This window comes from Balaenoptera borealis (genome assembly GCF_965194805.1).
Source record: "Balaenoptera borealis genome assembly, chromosome: 17".
NCBI classification, from domain to species: Eukaryota; Metazoa; Chordata; class Mammalia; order Artiodactyla; family Balaenopteridae; genus Balaenoptera; species Balaenoptera borealis.
This window is the reverse complement of record NC_138876.1, coordinates 45,208,823-45,229,585: the sequence shown is the minus strand read 5'-3', so window position 1 is coordinate 45,229,585 and position 20,763 is coordinate 45,208,823. Positions and strand designations below refer to the sequence as shown.

Genomic DNA, 20,763 nt, shown 5'->3' with positions numbered 1-20,763 from the left:
GGCTTGCAGAGTTTCTGCTGAAAGATCAGCTGTTAACCTTATGGGATTCCCTTGTATGTCATTTGTTGTTTTTCCCTTGCTGCTTTTAATATTTTTTCTTTGTATTTATTTTTTGATAGCTTGATTAATATTTGTCTTGGCATGTTTCTCCTTGGATTTATCCTGTATGGCACTGTCTGCTCTTCCTGGACTTGATTGGCTATTTCATTTCCCATATTAAGGAAGTTTTCAACTATAATCTCTTCAAATATTTTCTCAGTCCCTTTCTTTTTCTCTTCTTCTTCTGGGACCCCTATAATTCAAATGTTGGTGCATTTAATGTTGTCCCAGAGGTCTCTGAGACTGTCCTCAATTCTTTTCATTCTTTTTTTCTTTATTCTGCTCTGTAGTAGTTATTTCCGCTATTTTATCTTCCAGGTCACTTATCCGTTCTTCTGCCTCAGTTTCTTGTATTTTCTCCATTCTATTTCAAAGATTTTGGATCATCTTTACTATCCTTACTCTGAATTCTTTTTCAGGTAGACTACATATTTCCTCTTCATTTGTTTGGTCTGGTGGGTTTTTACCTTGCTCCTTCATCTGCTGTGTTTTCCTCTGTCTTCTCATTTTGCTTAACTTACTGTGTTTGGGTCTCCTTTTTGCAGGCTGCAGGTTCGTAGTTCCTGTTGCTTTTGGTGTCGGCCTCCAGTGGATAAGGTTGGTTCAGTGGGTTGTGTAGGCTTCCTGGTGGAGGGGACTGGTGCCTGTGATCTGGTGGATGAGGCTGGATCTTGTCTTTCTGGTGGCAGGACCGCATCTTGTGGTGTGTTTTGGGGTGTCTGTGACCTTATTATGATTTTTGGCAGCCTCTCTGCTAATGGGTGGGGTTGTGTTCCTGTCTTGCTAGTTGTTTGGCATAGGACGTCCAGCACTATAGCTTGCTGGTTGTTGAGTGCAGCTGGGTCTTAGTGTTGAGATGGAGATCTCTGGGAGAGTTCTTGCCATTTGATATTACATGGAACCGGAAGGTCTCTGGTGGACCAATGTCCTGAATGTGGCTCTCCCACCTCAGAGACACAGATCTGACACCCAGCAGGTGCACCAAGACCCTGTCAGCCACAAGGCCAGCTTCCACTGTCACAAATTTTGGACAAATGTCTTTACTACTGTTCTCAGAAATCTTGTGAGGATGCAAATATTCTCCCCATTTTCAGATGAGGAAACCAGAATTTGGCAAAGTTACATAACTTGCCCAGCATCACATAGTCAGGCTTTCATATGGCCATGACCCAAATCCAAACCTAATTCTCAATAGTGAATTTTTAAAAAGAAATTTTTAAAAAAGAAATCTTTTCACTATCCCCACCAAATATATCCCCTAATTGATGTACTTGGTCACTGACTTAATCAATAAAATATAAATGCAAGGAAGAAGATTTATCTTATCCTAGTAGATCAGAAAAATCATAGAAAGTCTGATTAAATGTAATAAATTGGACAAATGCATGCATTTTTATTTCCTTTTCCAAACCTGACTAAAATGACAGTAAATTGTATTTACAAATGTATAATACCATAAGGACAAATAGAATCTGAAGAGAAATGACCTTGAATTTTCAGACAATGGAAAGCTGATGGAGACTTGGTAACACACTGAAAGGGATGCTGAAACCTGATTGCTTAAAGAGAGATATCCAATGAAAAGCAGGCTGATTCAACTGAAGAACTACAAAATAGTTCAGACCTTGGGACTACAAGGTGCTTTCAAAGATGGGAGTTAGGGGTAGTGATAAAAACAGGAGTATCAGTTCTAGACTCTTCCCTCCATATGACAAAACCAAAAATCCCTCCCTCCCCAACACATGCAAGAGAAGAGTGATTTATTCTCTCAAAGAAACTGAACTAGAAGGACTGTGAACTTAGGAACACCAGGCACAGGAGAAGGCAAGAATAAAACACCATTCTAAAAACAAAGGAGTTAAATAAGTCTACAGTCTGAACAGTAGATGAGAACTTCATCCCTATAATCCTTTCTTAGCTCCTAGAATGCTGTCTCCCAGATATACCTCTTACAAGAGGTCAGAGGATTATTCCCCAGAGAAACTTGCCCTAAAATAAAAAAGACTTATTGATACTAATAGTTGGCAGTTCTTCAAGAAAAGAGAAAAATGAGAAGAGAAAGAAGAAAGATGAGGAGGAGGAGGAGAGAGAAGAAGAAAGGAAAAAGGGAGGGAGGGAGGGAAGGGAGGGAGGGAGGAAGGAAGGAAGGAAGGAGAAAATGTTTAGCCCCTGCTGCATACTTAGAGATTCCAATCAGTAACTTGCTCTCATATATAAATGAGCTTCTCATTAAAACCTCTATCAGAAAAGAAAAACAAATAGAAACAATGGAGAGAAAATAGAGACAAGGCATAAAGAAGAATAATACCTAAGAAAACATATAATTAATAGCTTCAGAAAGATGCCATAAAGAAGAGAATGTGGGCTTCCCTGGTGGCGCAGTGGTTGAGAATCTGCCTGCCAATGTAGGGGACATGGGTTCGAGCCCTGGTCTGGGAAGATCCCACATGCCACGGAGCAACTAGGCCTGTGAGCCACAATTACTGAGCCTGCGCATCTGGAGCCTGTGATCCACAAGAAAGGCCGCGATAGTGAGAGGCCCGTGCACCGCGATGAAGAGTGGCCCCCACTTGCCGCAACTAGAGAAAGCCCTCACACAGAAATGAAGACCCAACACAGCCAAAAATAAATAAATAAATAAATAATAAATAAGTACGTAAATAAAGGAGTTCCTTTAAAAAAAAAAAAGAAGAGAATGTGATTTAGAAAAAAGAAAAATTAATCAGAGAACACAGGACAACTCTTAGAAATTAAAAATTAATTTAGATCATCTGAAATTTAAAATTTTAATTAAGTTTAGAAGATATAGATGAGGAAATTTCCCTGTAAGCAAAAGAAAAAGCCAAAACTGAAAAATATGTTTAAAAAAAATGAGAGAGAAAGAGAGAGTGTGTATGTCAATTCAGGTGATCTAATCTTAGGGGTTGTAGAAAGATGGAAGAAAGAAAATGGAGTGGACTATAAAAGGATTCACTGAGTACCCAGACAATGAGGTCAAAAAGATCCTCCCTAAGGCACATTCTAATACTATTTCAGAACCTTGGAGAAATGAAAGAGGAAAGAGGAAAATAAGAGAAAATAAAGAGAGAAAAATAGGTCATATGGAAAGGGTCAGGAGCCACAACAGCAGTTGATCTTCACATCAACAGCGGAGCAAAGTCCTCAAATTTCTGAGGAAAGAACTGGCAACCTATAATTCTACATCTGGACAAATTATAATGTGAAGATAGGGTTAGATTAAAAACTGTTTAAGAAGTAAAAGGGTTCAAATTTATTTCTCTGCATCTTTTCTCAGAAAGCTAAGAGAGGATGTGCTCCAACAAAATAAAGTAATAAACCAAGAACTGTAAGGATGGCAGAGGATCCAACACAGGAAAGAGGTAATAGGAATTCCTAGGATAAGGTGAAGGGAAGTCACAGGATGACAGCTGTGTAGGAGGAAGTCTAAATAATAGATTCCCTGACCCATTTGACTATATTGACAGGAATTCTGTAGTTCTATGAAAGAATATGAGAAGAGCTAGTGATTTGTACATAAAAAATTAAAACAAATTTAAAAGGGGGAGGGGCAATTATTAACAAATCCAAGAAAAATTTAAGAGCCATACAGGAGAGGAATGTAACATATTACTTGGCTCAGCTGTGAACATAATTTACTTAATCATAAAAAATGTAAAGACTAAGTATTAATCATATAAAATATTATAACTCTACTGGGAGTATGAAAGTGGAGAAAGGACTATGAGAGCAGGCAGGGTGGTAAGAGTGCTAAATCTTCAACCTGCGTTTTACAAAGTAATAGGTAATATCTAAAACTGCTTAATCAAGAAGAAAAAAATAAGCAAACAATTTAAACACATGGAAGTACATACCAGAAGAGCAGCTGAAAGAGTTGAAAGTATTTGGGGGATGAAAATTGGGGTTGTGTTAGGTAAAGAGATGACCACTATTTTCCCTTTAAGCTTTACAGTCCTATTTGACATTTGAAATTATTATACATGAATTACTTTATCAAAAATAAAAATTAGAAGGGAAAAAGAGCAAACAGTCTACACTTTCTTAAGCTCATTCATCCCTTAGTGACAGCAGGTCTTGTTTATAAACCACTGCAACCTCAGCTCTCCCCATGCCTACACTCTGGAAGATTCCTTTAGTACTTAGGTTCTAAGGAAAATCTTTTGTCTCCTTTGGATGCTAAATAACAAAAGAAAACCTGTTCTTATTCTTCCTGATGGGGTAAGTCATTATGAAATTAACATTTAAAAATCAAGCTTAGGGTTAAAGTTAAAAGTAGTAAAACAAGAACTCCTATAACTTTTGTTCATGTCAAACTACTAATACTATATTTTTTATCCAATAATTTATCTAATTACAGATACCACAGTTAATTCCCATTACTCCAAGTTTCATATATAAAAATCAGAAAAAATTTGATAAATTATAATGAGAATATTTCTTGAATCCAGAACCATGAAACAAGGCCACTGCATGAGTGTGCATTTTGCGCTCTGCTGAGGAGATGAGGGTAGGAGGTAGATTCAGTTGCTCACTAAGCCAGGATACCCAAGTTGCTCTGCCTGGAGGACAGGGTTCTTGTTTGTTATTAGCCTACCCAGAGAGGCCCTTTTTGCAAATGAATCAGTCAGGGGATGCACCTTATATGTAATTCACAAACAATGCAGTACATCCTAGTTGCAGCTCTGATTAACTGGCTTTCTAAAAAAGGCTCTATTTTAATCTTTTGATCAATTTGCACTCGGACAAAACTATAAGACTATGAGCAGTGGTCAAATCTGTGTGATCAAGACCTACATTTACAGATTGATGTCCCTGTCACAAATGTCTTGTTACGTACCAAGAACGTGTTTCCACAGTGCCCACACACGACTCTTGTACCTTCTGGTTGGACTGGCAATGCAGGTTGAGCTGGCTGTTCTTCAGAAATAAGCATTACTGGTCCAAGGTTAATTATGCGTCTACTGTGGAAACAGAAAGGAAACAACTTCATTATCCCACAAATGGACTGAGAGCAAAACCTACACTGTGGGGCCAAAAACATGGAATATAACATTGAAAATAGGTTATACTCGTTTTATAAATTAAGTGAATTAAATGTCAGCCTTTAGAGCCAAAATCACAGAAAACAGCAATAGTCAATATTTCAAAAGCAAAAAGATTAGTTGGAATTGGACCTAATCAAATCACCTTGGGAACCATTTAACTACTGTTTCCAAGTTCTTATAAGTTCAAATCTTATCATTCCTTATCTTATCTTATCCTATCTAGGAAGACAACTTGAGTAAAAGACTAAATAAGTTAAAATATTGTACATTAACAGATATATGTGTGCCATGAATGTACCAAAGTGCTGAGTCACAACCAAATTTCTCTCGGTAGGCTGGTAATCCTTAATGTCTCTTTAATTGGAGTTGGACAGAAAGGACAATGGTAGGCTCCTTTCCTTTCTGTTTCCCAGGTTACCATCAGATGGGGTTGCAAATGATTCACATAACAGTCAAAAAGACAGAAAACACAGAAACAAAACACAGTTAAGGTTTTGATATACTCCTATCTGGGCACTTCCATACGTCATTTGGCAGAGGTACATGACTACAGAATTTATTGCATAGCTTATACTCAGCAAAGACTAGTATAATAACACAATTTAAAGTATACAATGATTACTAAAACACTTCCAACTTAAGATGAAATATATCAAAGATAAACTAATTGGTTATTTTTAATAAAACACAATGAGTCACTGATTTATTACAATCTATTAAGTAGTTATGTAACCTCAGGAAAACTTTCATTGCTTATTCAAGAATATTAGTTTACAAATAACTGTAACCAGAGGGGATTCAAGATGGCGGAAGAGCAAGACGTAGAGATCACCTTCCTCCCCGCAAATACATCAGAAATACATCTACATGTGGAACAACCCCTACAGAACACATACTGAATGCTGGCAGAAGACCTCAGACATCCCAAAACGCAAGAAACTCCCCACATACCTGGGTAGGGCAAAAGAAAAAAGAAAAAACAGAGACAAAAGAATAGGGACAGGACCTGCACCAGTGGGAGAGAGCTGTAAAGGAGGAAAGGTTTCCACACACTAGGAAGACCCTTCGTGGATGGAGACTGTGGGTGGCGGAGGGGGGAGCTTCAGAGACATAGAGGAGAGCGCAGCAACAGGGGTTCAGAGGGCAAAGTGGAGAGATTTCCACACAGAGGACTGGTGCCGACCAGCACTCACCAGCTTCGGTCAGATCCCAGGGAGAGGACTGGGGTTGGCTGCATGAACACAGCCTGAAGGGGGCTAGTGTGCCACAGCTAGCCAGGAGGGAGTCTGGGAAAAGGTCTGGAGCTACTGAAGAGGCAAGAGACTTTTTCTTCCCTCTTTGTTTTGTGGTGCATGAGGAGAAGGAATTAAGAGCGACACTTAAAGGAGCTCCAGAGACGAGCGTGAGTCACGGCTATCAGCACGAACCCCAGAGACGGGCATGAGACGCTAAGGCTACTGCTGCATCCACCAAGAAGCCTGTGTGCAAGCACAGGTCACTATCTACACCTCCCCTCCTGGGAGCCTGTGCAGCCCGCCACTGCCAGGGTCCTGTGACTCAGGGATAACTTCCCCGGGAGAACACACGGCATGCCTCAGGCTATTGCAACGTCATGCCGGCCTCTGCCGCCAAAGGCTCACCCCACATTCCATACCCCTCCCTCCCCTGGCCTGAGTGAGCCAGAGCCCCTGAATCAGCTGCTCCTTTAACACCGTCCTGTCTGAGCGAAGAATAAATGCCCTCAGGTGACCTACACTCAGAAGCTGAAGACCAGGAGCTGTGCATACAAAGAAGAGAAAGGGAAATCTCTCCCAGCAGCATCAGGAGCAGCAAATTAAATCTCGACAGTCAACTTGATGTACCCTGCATCTGTGGAATACCTGAATAGACAATGAATCACACCAAATTGAGGAGGTGGACATTGGGAGAAACGATATATATATATATTTTTTTTCCGTTTTTCACTTCTTGTGAGTCTGTATGTGTATGCTTCTGTGAGTGATTTTGTCTGTATAGCTCTGCTTTTATCATAAGTCCTAGGGTTCTGTCTCTCCATTTTTCTTTTTTTTTCTTTTCTTTTTTTAGTGTAGTTTTTAGCGATTGTTATCATTAGTGGATTTGTTTTTTGGTTTGGTTGCTCTCTTCCTTCTTTATTTTTTATTACTTTTTAAATTTTTAAAATACTTTTTAAATTTTAATAACTTTATTTTATTTTATTTCATTTTATTCGACCTTTTTCTTTCTTTCTTTCTTTTTTTCTCCCTTTTATTATGAGCTGTGTGGATAATAGGCTCTTGGTGCTCTGGCCAGGCATCAGGGCAGTGCCTCTGAGTTGGGAGAGCCAAGTTCAGGACATTGGTCCACCAGAGACCACCCAGCTCCAAGTAATATCAAACAGGGAAAATCTCTCACGGATGTCCATCTCAATGCCAAGACCCAGCTCCACTCAACGACCAGCAAGCTACAGTGCTGGACACCTTATGCCAAACAAATAGCAAGATAGGAACACAACCCCACCCATGAGCAGAGAGGCTGCCAAAAATCATAATAAGGTCACAGACACCCCAAAACACACCACCAGATGTGGACCTGCCCACCAGAAAGACAAGATCCAGCCTCATCCACCAGAACACAGGTGCTAGTCCCTTCCACCAGGAAGCCTACACAACACACTGAACCAACCTTACCCACTTGGCGCAGACACCAAAAACAATGGGAACTATGAACCTGCAGCCTGCGAAAGGGAGACCCCAAACGCAGTAACTTAAGCAAAATGAGAAGACAGGGAAACACAGAGTAGATGAAGGAGCAAGGTACAAACCCACCAGACCTAACAAATGAAGAGGAAATAGGCAGTCTACCTGAAAAAGAATTCAGAATAATGATAGTAAAGATGATCTAAAATCTTGGAAATAGAATAGACAAAATGCAAGAAACATTTAACAAGGACCTAGAAGAACTAAAGACCAAACAATGATGAACAACACAATAAATGAAACTAAAAATACTCTAGAAGGGATCAATAGCAGAATAACTGAGGCAGAAGAACGGATAAGTGACTTGTAAGAAAAAATAGTGGAAATAACTACTGCAGAGCAGAATAAAGAAAAAATAAGGAAAAGAATTGAGGACAGTCTCAGAGACCTCTGGGACAACATTAAATGCACCAACATTCGAATTATAGGGGTCCCAGAAGAAGAAGAGAAGAAGAAAGGGACTGAGAAAATATTTGAAGAGATTATAGTTAAAAACTTCCCTAATATGGGAAAGGAAATAGTTAATCAAGTCCTGGAAGCACAGAGAGTCCCATACAGGATAAATTCAAGGAGAAAGATGCCAAGACACATATTAGTCAAACAACCAAAAATTACATACAAACAAAAAAGATTAAAAGCAACAAAGGAAAAACAACAAATAACATACAAGGGAATCCCCATAAGGTTAACAGCTGCTCTTTCAGCAGAAGCTCTGCAAGCCAGAAGGGAGTGACAAGACATATTTAAAGTGATGAAAGGGAAAAATGTACAACTAAGATTATTCTACACAGCAAGGATCTCATTCAGATTTGATGGAGAAATTAAAATCTTTACAAACAAGCAAAAGCTAAGAGAATTCAACACCACCAAACCAGCTTCACAACAAATGCTAAAGGAACTTCTTTAGGCAAGAAACACAACAGAAGGATAAGACCTACACGAGCAAACTCAAAACAATTAAGAAAATGGTAATAGGAACATACATATCAATAATTACCTTAAATGTAAATATATTAAATGCTCCCACCAAGAGACATAGACTGGATGAATACATAAAAAAATAAGACCCATATATATGCGGTCTACAAGAGACCCAATTCAGACTTAAGGACACATACAGACTGAAAGTGAGGGGATGGACAAAGATATTCCATGCAAATGGAAATCAAAACAAAGCTAGAGTAGCAATTCTCATATCAGACAAAATAGACTTTAAAATAAAGACTATTACAAGAGACAAAGAAGAACACTTCATAATGATCAAAGATCAATCCAAGAAGAAGATATCACAATTGTAAATATTTATGCACCCAAGATAGGAGCACCTCAATACATAAGGCAAATGCTAACAGCTGTAGAAGGGGAAATCAACAGTAACACAATATAGTAGGGGACTTTAACACCCCACTTTCACCATTGGACAGATCATCCAAAATCAAAATAAATAAGGAAACACAAGCTTTAAATGACACATTAAACAAGATGGACTTAATTGATACTTTTAGGACATTCCATCCAAAAACAACAGAATACACTTTCTTCTCAAGTGCTCATGGAACATTCTCCAGGATAGATCATATCTTGCATCACAAATCAACGTTTGGTAAATTTAAGAAAATTGAAATCGTATCAAGTTTCTTTTCTGACCACATCACTATGAGACTAGATATCAATTACAGGAAAAAATCTGTAAAAAATACAAACACATGGAGGCTAAGCAATACACTACTTCATAACCAAGAGATCACTGAAGAAATCAAAGAGGAGATCAAAAATACCTAGAAACAAATGACAATGAAAACACGACAAGCCAAAACCTATGGGATGGAGCAAAAGCAGTTCTAAGAAGGAAGTTTATAGCAATACAATCCTACCTTAAGAAACAAGAAACATCTCAAATAAACAACCTAACCTTACACCTAAAACAATTAGAGAAAGAAGAACAAAAAAACCCAAAAGTTAGCAGAAGGAAAGAAATGACATAGATCAGATCAGAAATAAATGAAAAAGAAATGAAGGAAATGATAGCAAAGATCAATAAAACTAAAAGCTGGTTCTTTGACAAGATAAACTAAATTGATAAACCATTAGTCAGACACATCAAGAAAAAAAGGGAGAAGACGCAAATCAATAGAATTAGAAATCAAAAAGGAGAAGTAAAAACTGACACAGTAGAAATACAAAGGATCATGAGAGATTATTACAAGCAACTATATGCCAATAAAATGGACAACCTGGAAGAAATGGACAAATTCTTACAAACACACAACCTTCTGAGGCTGAACCAGGAAGAAATAGAAAATATAAACCGACCAATCACAAGCACTGAATTGAAACTGTGATTAAAAATCTTCCAATAAACAAAAGTCCAGGACCAGATGCCTTCAAAGGCGAATTCTATCAAAGATTTAGAGAACAGTTAACACCTGTCTTTCTCAAACTTTTCCAAAATATAGAAGAGGGAGGAACACTCCCAAACTCATTGTATGAGGCCACCACCACCCAGATAACAAAACCAGACAAAGATGTCACAAAGAAAGAAAACTAGAGGCCAATATCACTGATGAACATAGATGAAAAAATCCTCAACAAAATACTAGCAAACAGAATCCAGCACCATATTAAAAGGATCATACACCATGATTAAGTGGGGTTTATCCCAGGAATTCAAGGATTCTTCAATATATACAAATCAATCAATGTGATACACAATATTAACAAATTGAAGGAGAAAAACCATATGATCCTTTCAATCGATGCAGAGAAAGCTTTCGAAAAATTCAACACCCATTTATGATAAAAACCCTCCAGAAAGTAGGCATAGAGGGAACTTACTGCAGCATAATAAAGGCCATATATGACAAACCCACAGCCAACATCATCCTCAATGGTGAAAAACTGAAACCATTTCCACTAAGATCAGGAATAAGACAAGGTTGCCCACTCTCACCTCTATTATTCAACATAGTTTTGGAAGTTTTAGCCACAGCAATCAGAGAAGAAAAAGAAATAAAAGGAATCCAAATTGGAAAAGAAGAAGTAAAGCTGTCACTGTGTGCAGATGACATGATACTATACATAAAGAATCCTAAAGATGCTACCAGAAAACTACTAGAGCTGATCAATGAATTTGGTAAAGTAGCAGGATACAAAATTAATGCACAGAAATCTTGCATTCCTATACACTAATGATGAAAAATCTGAAAGTGAAACTAAGAAAACACTCCCATTTACCACTGCAACACAAAGAATAAAATACCTAGGAATAAACCTACCTAAGGAGACAAAAGGCTTGTATGCAGAAAATTATAAAACACTGATGAAAGAAATTAAAGATGATACAAATAGATGGAGAGATATACCATGTTTTTGGATTGGAAGAATCAGCATTCTGAAAATGACTATATTACCCAAAGCAATGTACAGATTCAGTGCAATCCCTATCAAACTACCAATGGCATTTTTCACAAAACTGGAAGAAAAAAAATTCACAATATTTATGGAAACACAAAAGACCCCGAATAGAAAAAGCAATCTTGAGAAAGAAAAACGGAGCTGGAGGAATCAGGCTCCCAGACTTCGGGCTACACTACAAAGCTATAGTAATCAAGACAGTATGGTACTGGCACAAAAACAGAAACATAGATCAATGGAACAGGATAGAAAGCCCAGAGATATACCCACGCACATATGGTCACCTTATCTTTGATAAAGGAGGCAAGAATATACAATGGAGAAAAGACAGCCTCTTCAATAAGTGGTGCTGGGAAAACTGGACAGCTACATGTAAAAGAATGAAATTAGAACACTCCCTAACACCATACACAAAAATAAACTCAAAATGGATTAAAGACCTAAATGTAAGGCCAAACACTCTCAATCTCTTAGAGGAAAACACAGGCAGAACACTCCATGACATAAATCACAGCAAGATCCTTTTTGACCCACCTCCTAGAGAAATGGAAACAAAAACACAAATAAACAAATGGGACCTAATGAAACTTAAAAGCTTTTGCACAGCAAAGGAAACCATAAACAAGACCAAAAGACAACCCTCAGAATGGGAGAAAATATTTGCAAATGAAGCAACTGACAAAGGATTAATCTCCAAAATTTACAAGCAGCTCATTATCAAAAAAAACAAACAACCCAATCCAAAAATGGGCAGAAGACCTAAACAGACATTTCTCCAAAGACATACAGATTGCCAACAAACACATGAAAGAATGCTCAAGATCATTAATCATTAGACAAATACAAATCAAAACTACAATGAGATATCATCTCACACCGGACAGAATGGCCATCATCAAAAAATCTACAAAGAATAAATGCTGGAGAGGGTGTGGAGAAAAGGGAACCCTCTTATACTGTTGGTGGGAATGTAAATTGATACAGCCACTATGGAGAACAGTATGGAGGTTCCTTAAAAAACTAAAAATAGAACTACCATATGACCCAGCAATCCCCCTACTGGACATATACCCTGAGAAAACCATAATTCAAAAAGAGACATGTACCACAATGTTCATTGCAGCTGTATTTACAATAGCCAGGACATGGAAGCAACCTAAGTGTCCATCAACAGATGAATGGGTAAAGAAGATGTGGCACATATATTCAATGGAATATTGCTCAGCCATAAAAAGAAACGAAATTGAGTTATTTGTAATGAGGTGGATGGACCTAGAGTCTGTCATACAGATTGAAGTTAAGTCAGAAAGAGAAAAACAAATACTGTATGCTAACACATATATACGGAATCTAAAAAAAAAAAAAATGGTCATGAAGAACCTAGGGGCAAGACAGGAATAGACGCAGACCTACTAGAGAATGGACTTGAGGACACGGGGAGGGTGAAGGGTAAGCTGGGAGAAAGTGAGAGATTGGCATGGACATATATACACTACCAAATGTAAAATAGATGGCTAGTGGGAAGCAGCCGCATAGCACAGGGAGATCAGCTCGGTGCTTTGTGACCACCTAGAGGGGTGGAATAGGGAGTGTGGGAGGGAGGCAGAAGCAAGAGGGAAGAGATATGGGAATATATGTATATGTATAGCTGATTCACTTTGTTATAAAGCAGAAACTAACACACCATTGTAAAGCAATTATACTCCAATAAATATGTTTAAAAAAAAAGAAAGAAAAAAAAAGATAAATAGACAGAAACAGAGTAAGTAAAATACGAAAAAATCTAAGTGCACTGCATATAGCAAAAGTAAATTTCCTTTGTGAAACTTTTGTTTCAAATATATGAGTGTGTGTATGTACGTATGTATATGAATACATATGAATTTTCGGTTTTAAAATAAAATGTATTTTACACTTGGCATCAGAGCCAAAAGTTTAAAAAGTGTGAAAAGCACTGATTTGAACTATTTATTTTCTCTCTCAGAGCTTCAGATTTCTCATCTATAAGCTGGAAATAAAAATAACAGCAAATAAAAAAACCAAACAAACAAATAACTGTAACCATTAATTTCAAACTAAGCAGTATTATTCCTTTAACAAAGAAAAAAATACTGTAGTTTGTATAATTACTTTGAGGAGAAAGACTGTTTAGAACAGAACCTGCCACATAATGAATCTTTAATAAGTACTTGTTGAATGAACAAATGAATGAATGAATGAATCTTTATGTCTTACCAGTTGGGTCTTGGACATCCTATTCGCCGTGATGTGTCCTTACAAATGAGGAGACAATTACAAGGGCATCTAACATACTTCTTCCCTGTTGGGGGGTTTTTGATTGGCTAGATAAGAGAAGAAAATATAAACACAGCAAATTAACTAAAGTACAGATTGCCAAAACTTGTTTGTATATAAAATGGAAATGATTCTTAAAATCTAAGGCTCCCCATAGCGCTACCAAAGTACACATTAAGGAAAAGTGCATCGTAAGTGATTTTTTAAATTTTATTGAAGTATTGTTGATTTACAATGCCGTGTTAATTTCTGCTGTACAGCAAAATGACTCGGTTATACATATACATATTCTTTTTCATATTCTTTTCCATTATGGTTTATCACGGGATATTGAATATAGTTCCCTGTGCTATAAAATAGGACCTTGTTGTTTATCCATTCTATATATAATAGTTTGCATCTGCTAGTCCCAACCTCCCAATCCTTCCCTCACCAATCCCTCTGCCCCTTGGCAGCCACAGGTCTGTTCTCTATGTCTGTGAGTCTGTTTCTGTTTCATAGATAGTATCATATTTTAGATTCCACATATAAGTGATAGCATATGGTATTTGTCTTTCTCTTTCTGACTTACTTCACTTAGTATGATAATCTCTAGTTGCATCCATATTGCTACAAATGGCATTATTTCATTCTTTTCAATGGCTGAGTAATATTCCATTGTATATACATATATATATATATATATTATACATGCATATATATATATAATATATATATATTATATATATACCACATTTTCTTTATCCATTCATCTGTCAATGGACACTTAGGTTGTTTCCATGTCTTGGTTATTGTAAATAGTGCTGCTATGAACATAGAGGTGCATGTACCTTTTCGAACTAAAGTCTTTTCTGGGTATATGCCCAAGAGTAGGATTGCTGAATCATATGGTAACTCTGTTTTTAGTTTTTTGGGGAACCTCCATACTGTTTTCCATAGTGGCTGCACCATATTACGTTCTCACCAACAGTGTAGGAGGGTTCCTTTTCCTCCACACTCTCTCTAGCATTTATTATTTGTAGACTTTTTAATGATGGCCATCCTGACCGGTGTGAGGTGGTACCTCATTGTAGTTTAGATTTGCCTTTCTCTAATAATTAATGATGAATCATAGGTGATTTTAAATAGCTCAAATGTTGGTAAACACTCTATAAAATTTGGGGGACTGTAGAGATTTAATTATGAAGGGCATATTTCAAAATTAGTTTGTATTGGCCTGGAGTTGTTTTCCATTTAAAGTTCACAAGACAAGGTCATTTATCTGCCTGGCCAGGGGCAAACATTCACTGAGGGTTCTTGCACATGTCTGAGAAAAGCAAGCTCAAAAAGAATAGTAGGGAAAGAGGAGTTTATCAGAAATCTGAATTTTTCTTAAACTTTACTCACTAGAATACAAGTGATTAATTTTATGGCATCTTTTAGCTTAAAAAAAAACTTATTATAGTTCCTAATGCTAGCATTTCCTTTTTCTTTAACTTTACAGTAAATTTAAAAGCTAGAATAAATAAAACCAAAGAAAACACTCCTCTCATTACTAGGACTTAAGCTTGTTAAAGCAAATAAGCTCTGATGCACTGAGAGGACTAGAACACCACTCCTGTGGCATGCTTGCCAAAATGTATAACCTGAATTTAATCACAAGATAACATCAGACAAACCCAAATGAGGAACAGTCTACAAAATATCTTACCTGTACTCTTCAAAACTGTCAAGGCAATAGAAGACAAAGACTAAATTTCAGATTAAGGCAGATTAAAGAAACATGATAATCAAATGCAACATGTAATTCTTAATTGACTCCTGGACCAGATTTTTTTTTTAATGGAACAATTGGGCAAACATGAATTAAGTCAAAAGATTAAATAACAGTATTGTATCAATGTTAATTTCCTGAATTTGATAACTGTACTGTGATTGTATAAGTGAATGTCCTTTTTTTTTTTTTTTGGAAAGTTTACACTAAATTTTAGGAAATTTACACTAAAATGTTTAGGGGTAGAAGAGCACCATGTCCACAATTACCTTAAAAGGTTCTGAAAAAAATATTTATTTAGAAAGAGAGAGAAAGCTACTTTGGCAAAATGTCAATGTTTGTGGAATGTGGGTGAGGGGCCCACATGGGAATTCTCTATACTATGTACTATTATTTTTCTAACTTTCTGTAAGTCTGCAACATATTTTTTTTTAAGATTTAAGAACTTTAAGTAAATAACCTTGGTAGAAATACATATAAGTTAGCAATAAGCCATCTGCAATTTATTAAACTATATTATAAATAGAATCTGACAATCTAAAATTCACAAACATCCAGAATGTATTCCTATATAATCTAAAGTATCAAGAACCAGAATTTGTCTTAATTTCTCTGTATTCATATTTTACCATTAAGTAAATGTGTGTTTGGCAAATGACAAGATTTATTTTTATACAGACATACCTCATTTTACTGTGCTGTGCTTTATTGTGCTTTGCAGATACTGTGCTATTTTACAAATTGAAGGTTTGTGGCAATCTTGCATCAAGCAAGTCTATCAGCATCATTTTTCAAATAGCATTTGCTCACCTTGTGTCTCTGTGTCACAATTTTGGTAACTCTCACAATTTTGGAATCTTCTTCATTATTATAATATTTGTTATGTTGATCTGTGATCAGTGAACTTTCATGTTAGTACTGTGATTGTTTTGGAGTGCCACAAATTTTGCCCATATAAGACAGCAAACTTAATCGATGAATGTTGTATCTGTTCCGACTGCTCCACCTAGTGACCCCTTCTCTCTCCCTCTCCTTGGGTCTCCCTATTCCCTGAGACACAACAATATTGAAATTAGGCCAGTTAATAACCCTACAATGGCCTCTAAGTATTGAAGTGAAAGAAAGATTCGCACATCTCTCGCTTTAAATCAAAAGCTAGAAATGATTAAACTTAGTGAAGAAGGCTTGTCCAAAGCTGAGACAGGCCAAAAGCTAAGCCTCTTGCACAAAATAGCCAAGTTGTAAATGCAAAGGAAAAGTTCTCAAAGGAAACTAAAAGCGCTACTCCAGTAAACATACAAATGATAAGAAAGCAAAACGGTCATATTGCAGATATGGAGAAAGTTTTAGTGGTCTGGATAGACGATCAAACCAGATACAACATTCCCTTAAGCCAAAGCCTAATCCAGAGCAAGACCCTAACTCTATTCAATTCTATGAAGGCTAAGAGGTGACAAAACTGTAGAAGAAAAGTTCAAAGCTAGCAAAGGTTAGTTTATGAAGTTTAAAGAAAGGAGCCATCTCCATAAAATAAAATTGCAGGGTGAACTGCCAATGGCCCAGCATGCAAATTCCAGATATCAGGAGCAGCTCTGAGCTGGGAACTCTAATCCAAACTAATCTAATTCATTAGGTGCAAGTCCTCTGCACACGGTCCCTGAAGCTACACTAAGGGTGAAAGAGGAGGTATAAATTCCATGAAAATAGAGACATTAGCTGTCAATCACATAGAGGTTAAAGGAAAGAATCTGAATCTGAATCCCAGCAGTCTGACTCCAGGGCTTGTGTGCTTAACTGCATAACCAACAGTATGTGTCATGCAAAACTGCAGAATTTTTCAATTCCTGTCCAAGATGGCAGAGTAGAAGGGCCTTCAGCTTACTTCTTCTCGTGAGCAAACCAAAATCACAACTAACTGCTGAACAACCATTGATTAAGAAGACTGGAACCTACTAAAAAAGATATTTTACATCCAAAGACATAAGAAGAACCAAAATAAGACAGTAGAAGGGGTGCACTCCTGATACAATCAAATTCCATACCCCCCCAGGTGTGTGGCCCACAAACTGGAGAACAATTATATCACAGAAGTTCTCCCATAGTAGTGAGAGCTCTAAGCCCCACATCAGGCTCCACAGCCTAGGGGTCTGGCATTGGAGGAGGAGCCCTCAGACCATTTGGCTTTGAAGGCCAGCAGGACTTGATTGCAGGAGCTCCATAGGACTCCTGCAGAGACTTTGGAGACTCAGAAAAAGAGACTCCACTCTTAGAGGGTGCATACAAGGTCCTGTGTGCACTGGTAGCCAGGGTAAAAGCAATGACTTCATAGGAGCCTGGGGCAGACCCACCTGCTGGTCTTGAAGGGTATTCTGGGGAGGTGGGAGGGTGGCTGTGGCTCACTCTGGGGACAACAACACTGGTGACAGTGTTACCAGGGGACATTTCATTGGCGTGAGCTCTCCTAGAGGCCAACATTTTGGCATCAAGTCCTGGTCCCACCCAACAGCCTGTAGGCTCCAGTGTTGGGATGTCTCAGGCCAAACAGGGTGGGAACACAGCTTCACCCATCAGCAAACAGGCTGCCTAAAGAATTCCTGAGCACACAGCTGCCTCTAGACACACCCCCTGATACGGCCCTACCCATCAGAAAGCCAAGACCCAGCTCCACCCACCAGTGGGCAGGCACTGGCCCCACCCACCAGGAAGCCTGCATAAGCCTCTAGACCAGCCTCACCCACAAGGAGGCAGACACCAGAAGCAAGAAACCACAATCCAGCAGCCAGTGGAACTGAGTCTACAAACACAGGTCAGAATCTACCCTGGGACCAGCTGGTCCCTAGCCCTCTGTGATGAGAGGGGACTGTACTACTGGGACACACAGGAAATCCCCTACAGATGGTCACTTCTCCAAGGTTGAGAAACATAACTAACCTTCCACATACATAAAAATACAAATAGAATTTTAGACAAAATGAGAAGACAGAGGAATATGTTCCAGACAAAGAAACAAGATAAAACCCCAGAAGAACAACTAAGTGAAGTAGAGATAGGCAAACTATCTCTAGAGCTACCCAAGAAAGAGTTCAGAGTAATGATAGTAAAGATGATCCAAGAACTCAGGAAAAGAACGGATGCTCAAGCAAGAACTTACAAGAACTTTTTAACAAAGAGTTAGAAAATATAAAGAACAACCAAACAGAGTTGAAGAAATCAAAAATGAAAAACACACCAGAAAGAATCAATAGCAGAATAAATGAGGCAGAAGAACAGACAAGTGAGCTGGAAGACAGAATGGTGGAAATCACTGCTGTGGAACAGAATAAAGAAAATAGAATGAAAAGAAATAAAGACAGTTTAAGAGATCTCTGGGGCAACATCAAATGTACCAACACTTGCAATATTGAGGTCCCAGAAGGAGAAGACAGAGACAATGGGCCTGAGAAAATATTTGATGAGATAATAGCTGAAAACTTCCCTAACATAGGACAGGAAACAGGAACCTAAGTCCATAAAACCACAGAGAGTCCCATACAGGATTAACCCAAGGAGGAACACACCAAGACACATAATAACTGAACTGATAAAAGTTACAGATAAAGAGAAAATATTAAAAGCAACAAGGGAAAAGCAATAAATATCACACAAGGGAATCACCAAAAGACTATCAGCTTATTTTTCAGTGAAAACACTACAGGCCAGAAGGGAGTGGCATGATATATTTAAAGTGATGAAAGGGGAAAAACCTACAACCAAGAACACTCTACCCAGCAAGGGTCTCATTCAGATTTGACAGAGAAATCAAAAGCTTTACAGACAAACAAAGTTAAAAGAATTCAGCACCACCAAAACGAATTTTACAACAAAAGCTAAAGGAACTTCCCTAGGCAGAAAAGAAAAGCTCACAACTAGAAACAAGAAAATTATGAAATGGGAAAGCTCACTGGTAAAGGCAAGCATAAAGTAAAGGCAGAAAATTATCCACACACAAATATGATATCAAGACAAGTAATCATAAGAGGAGAGTACAAATGCAGGATATTTGTAATGCATTTAAAATTAAGAGACCAGCAACTTAAAACAATCATGTATATATAGAGAGACTGCTATATCAAAACCTCATAGTAACCACAAATCAAACATCTATAATAGAAATATATACCAAAAAGGAAAAGAAATCCAACAAACACTAAAGTTAGTCATCAAATCACAAGAGAAGAGAACAAAAGAGGAAAGGAAGAAAAAAGACTTTAAAAAAAATCCAAAACAATGAACAAAATGGCAATAAGAACATGTATATTCAGCTCTGCCCACCACCAGAGCCTCCCATCAAGCCTCTTAGATAGCCTCAACCACCAGAGGGCAGACAGCAGAAGCAAGAAAAACTACAATCCTGCAGCCTGTGGACCAAAAACCACAGTTACAGAAAGATAGAGAAGATAAAAAGGCAGAGGGCTATGTACCAGATGAAGGAACAAGAAAAAACCCCAGAAAAACAACTAAATGAAGTGGAGATAGGCAACCTTCCAGAAAAAGAATTCAGAATAATGATAGTGAAGATGATCCAGGACCTCGGAATAAGAATGGAGGCAAAGATTGAGAAGATGCAAGAAATGATTAACAAAGACCTAGAAGAATTAAAGAACAAACAAACAGAGATGACCAATACAATAACTGAAATGAAAACTACACTAGAAGGAATCAATAGCAGAATAACTGAGGCAGAAGAACGGATAAGTGACCTGGAAGACAGAATGGTGGAATTCACTGCTGTGGAACAGACTAAAGAAAAAAGAATGAAAAGAAATGAAGACAGCCTAAGAGACCTCTGGGACAACATTAAACGCAACAACATTCGCATTATAGGGGTCCCAGAAGGAGAAGAGAGAGAGAAAGGACCAGAGAAAATATTTGAAGAGATTATAGTCGAAAACTTCCCTAACATGGGAAAGGAAATAGCCACCCAACTCCAGGAAGCGCAGAGAGTCCCATACAGGATAAACCCAAGGAGAAACACGCCGAGACACATAGTAATCAAAGTGGCAAAAATTAAAGACAAAGAAAAATTATTGAAAGCAGCAAGGGAAAAACGACAAATAACATACAAGGGAACTCCCATAAGGTTAACAGCTGATTTCTCAGCAGAAACTCTGCAAGCCAGAAGGGAGTGGCATGATATGCTTAAAGTGATGAAAGGGAAGAACCTACAACCAAGATTACTCTACCCGGCAAGGATCTCATTTAGATTTGATGGAGAAATCAAAAGCTTTACAGACAAGCAAAAGCTAAGAGAATTCTGCACCACCAAACCAGCTCTACAACAAATGCTAAAGGAACTTCTCTAAGTGGGAAACACAAGAGAAGAAAAGGACCTACAAAAACAAAC

At 37.9% G+C, this 20,763-nt stretch overlaps 1 protein-coding gene across 3 annotated transcripts in view; it reads right to left on the bottom strand.

Moving 5' to 3' along the window:
• Positions 1 to 20,763, bottom strand: part of PIP4P2 (phosphatidylinositol-4,5-bisphosphate 4-phosphatase 2) — a 91,741-nt gene that overhangs the window by 31,189 nt on the left and 39,789 nt on the right. For all 3 annotated transcript variants that reach the window (XM_082364086.1, XM_082364088.1, XM_082364087.1), the window contains exons 3-4: positions 13,568 to 13,674; positions 4,955 to 5,078 (exon numbers count right to left, since the gene is read on the bottom strand). In XM_082364086.1, coding sequence (XP_082220212.1) covers positions 4,955 to 5,078; positions 13,568 to 13,674 — 231 coding nt within the window. The remainder of the gene's footprint in view (positions 1 to 4,954; positions 5,079 to 13,567; positions 13,675 to 20,763) is intronic.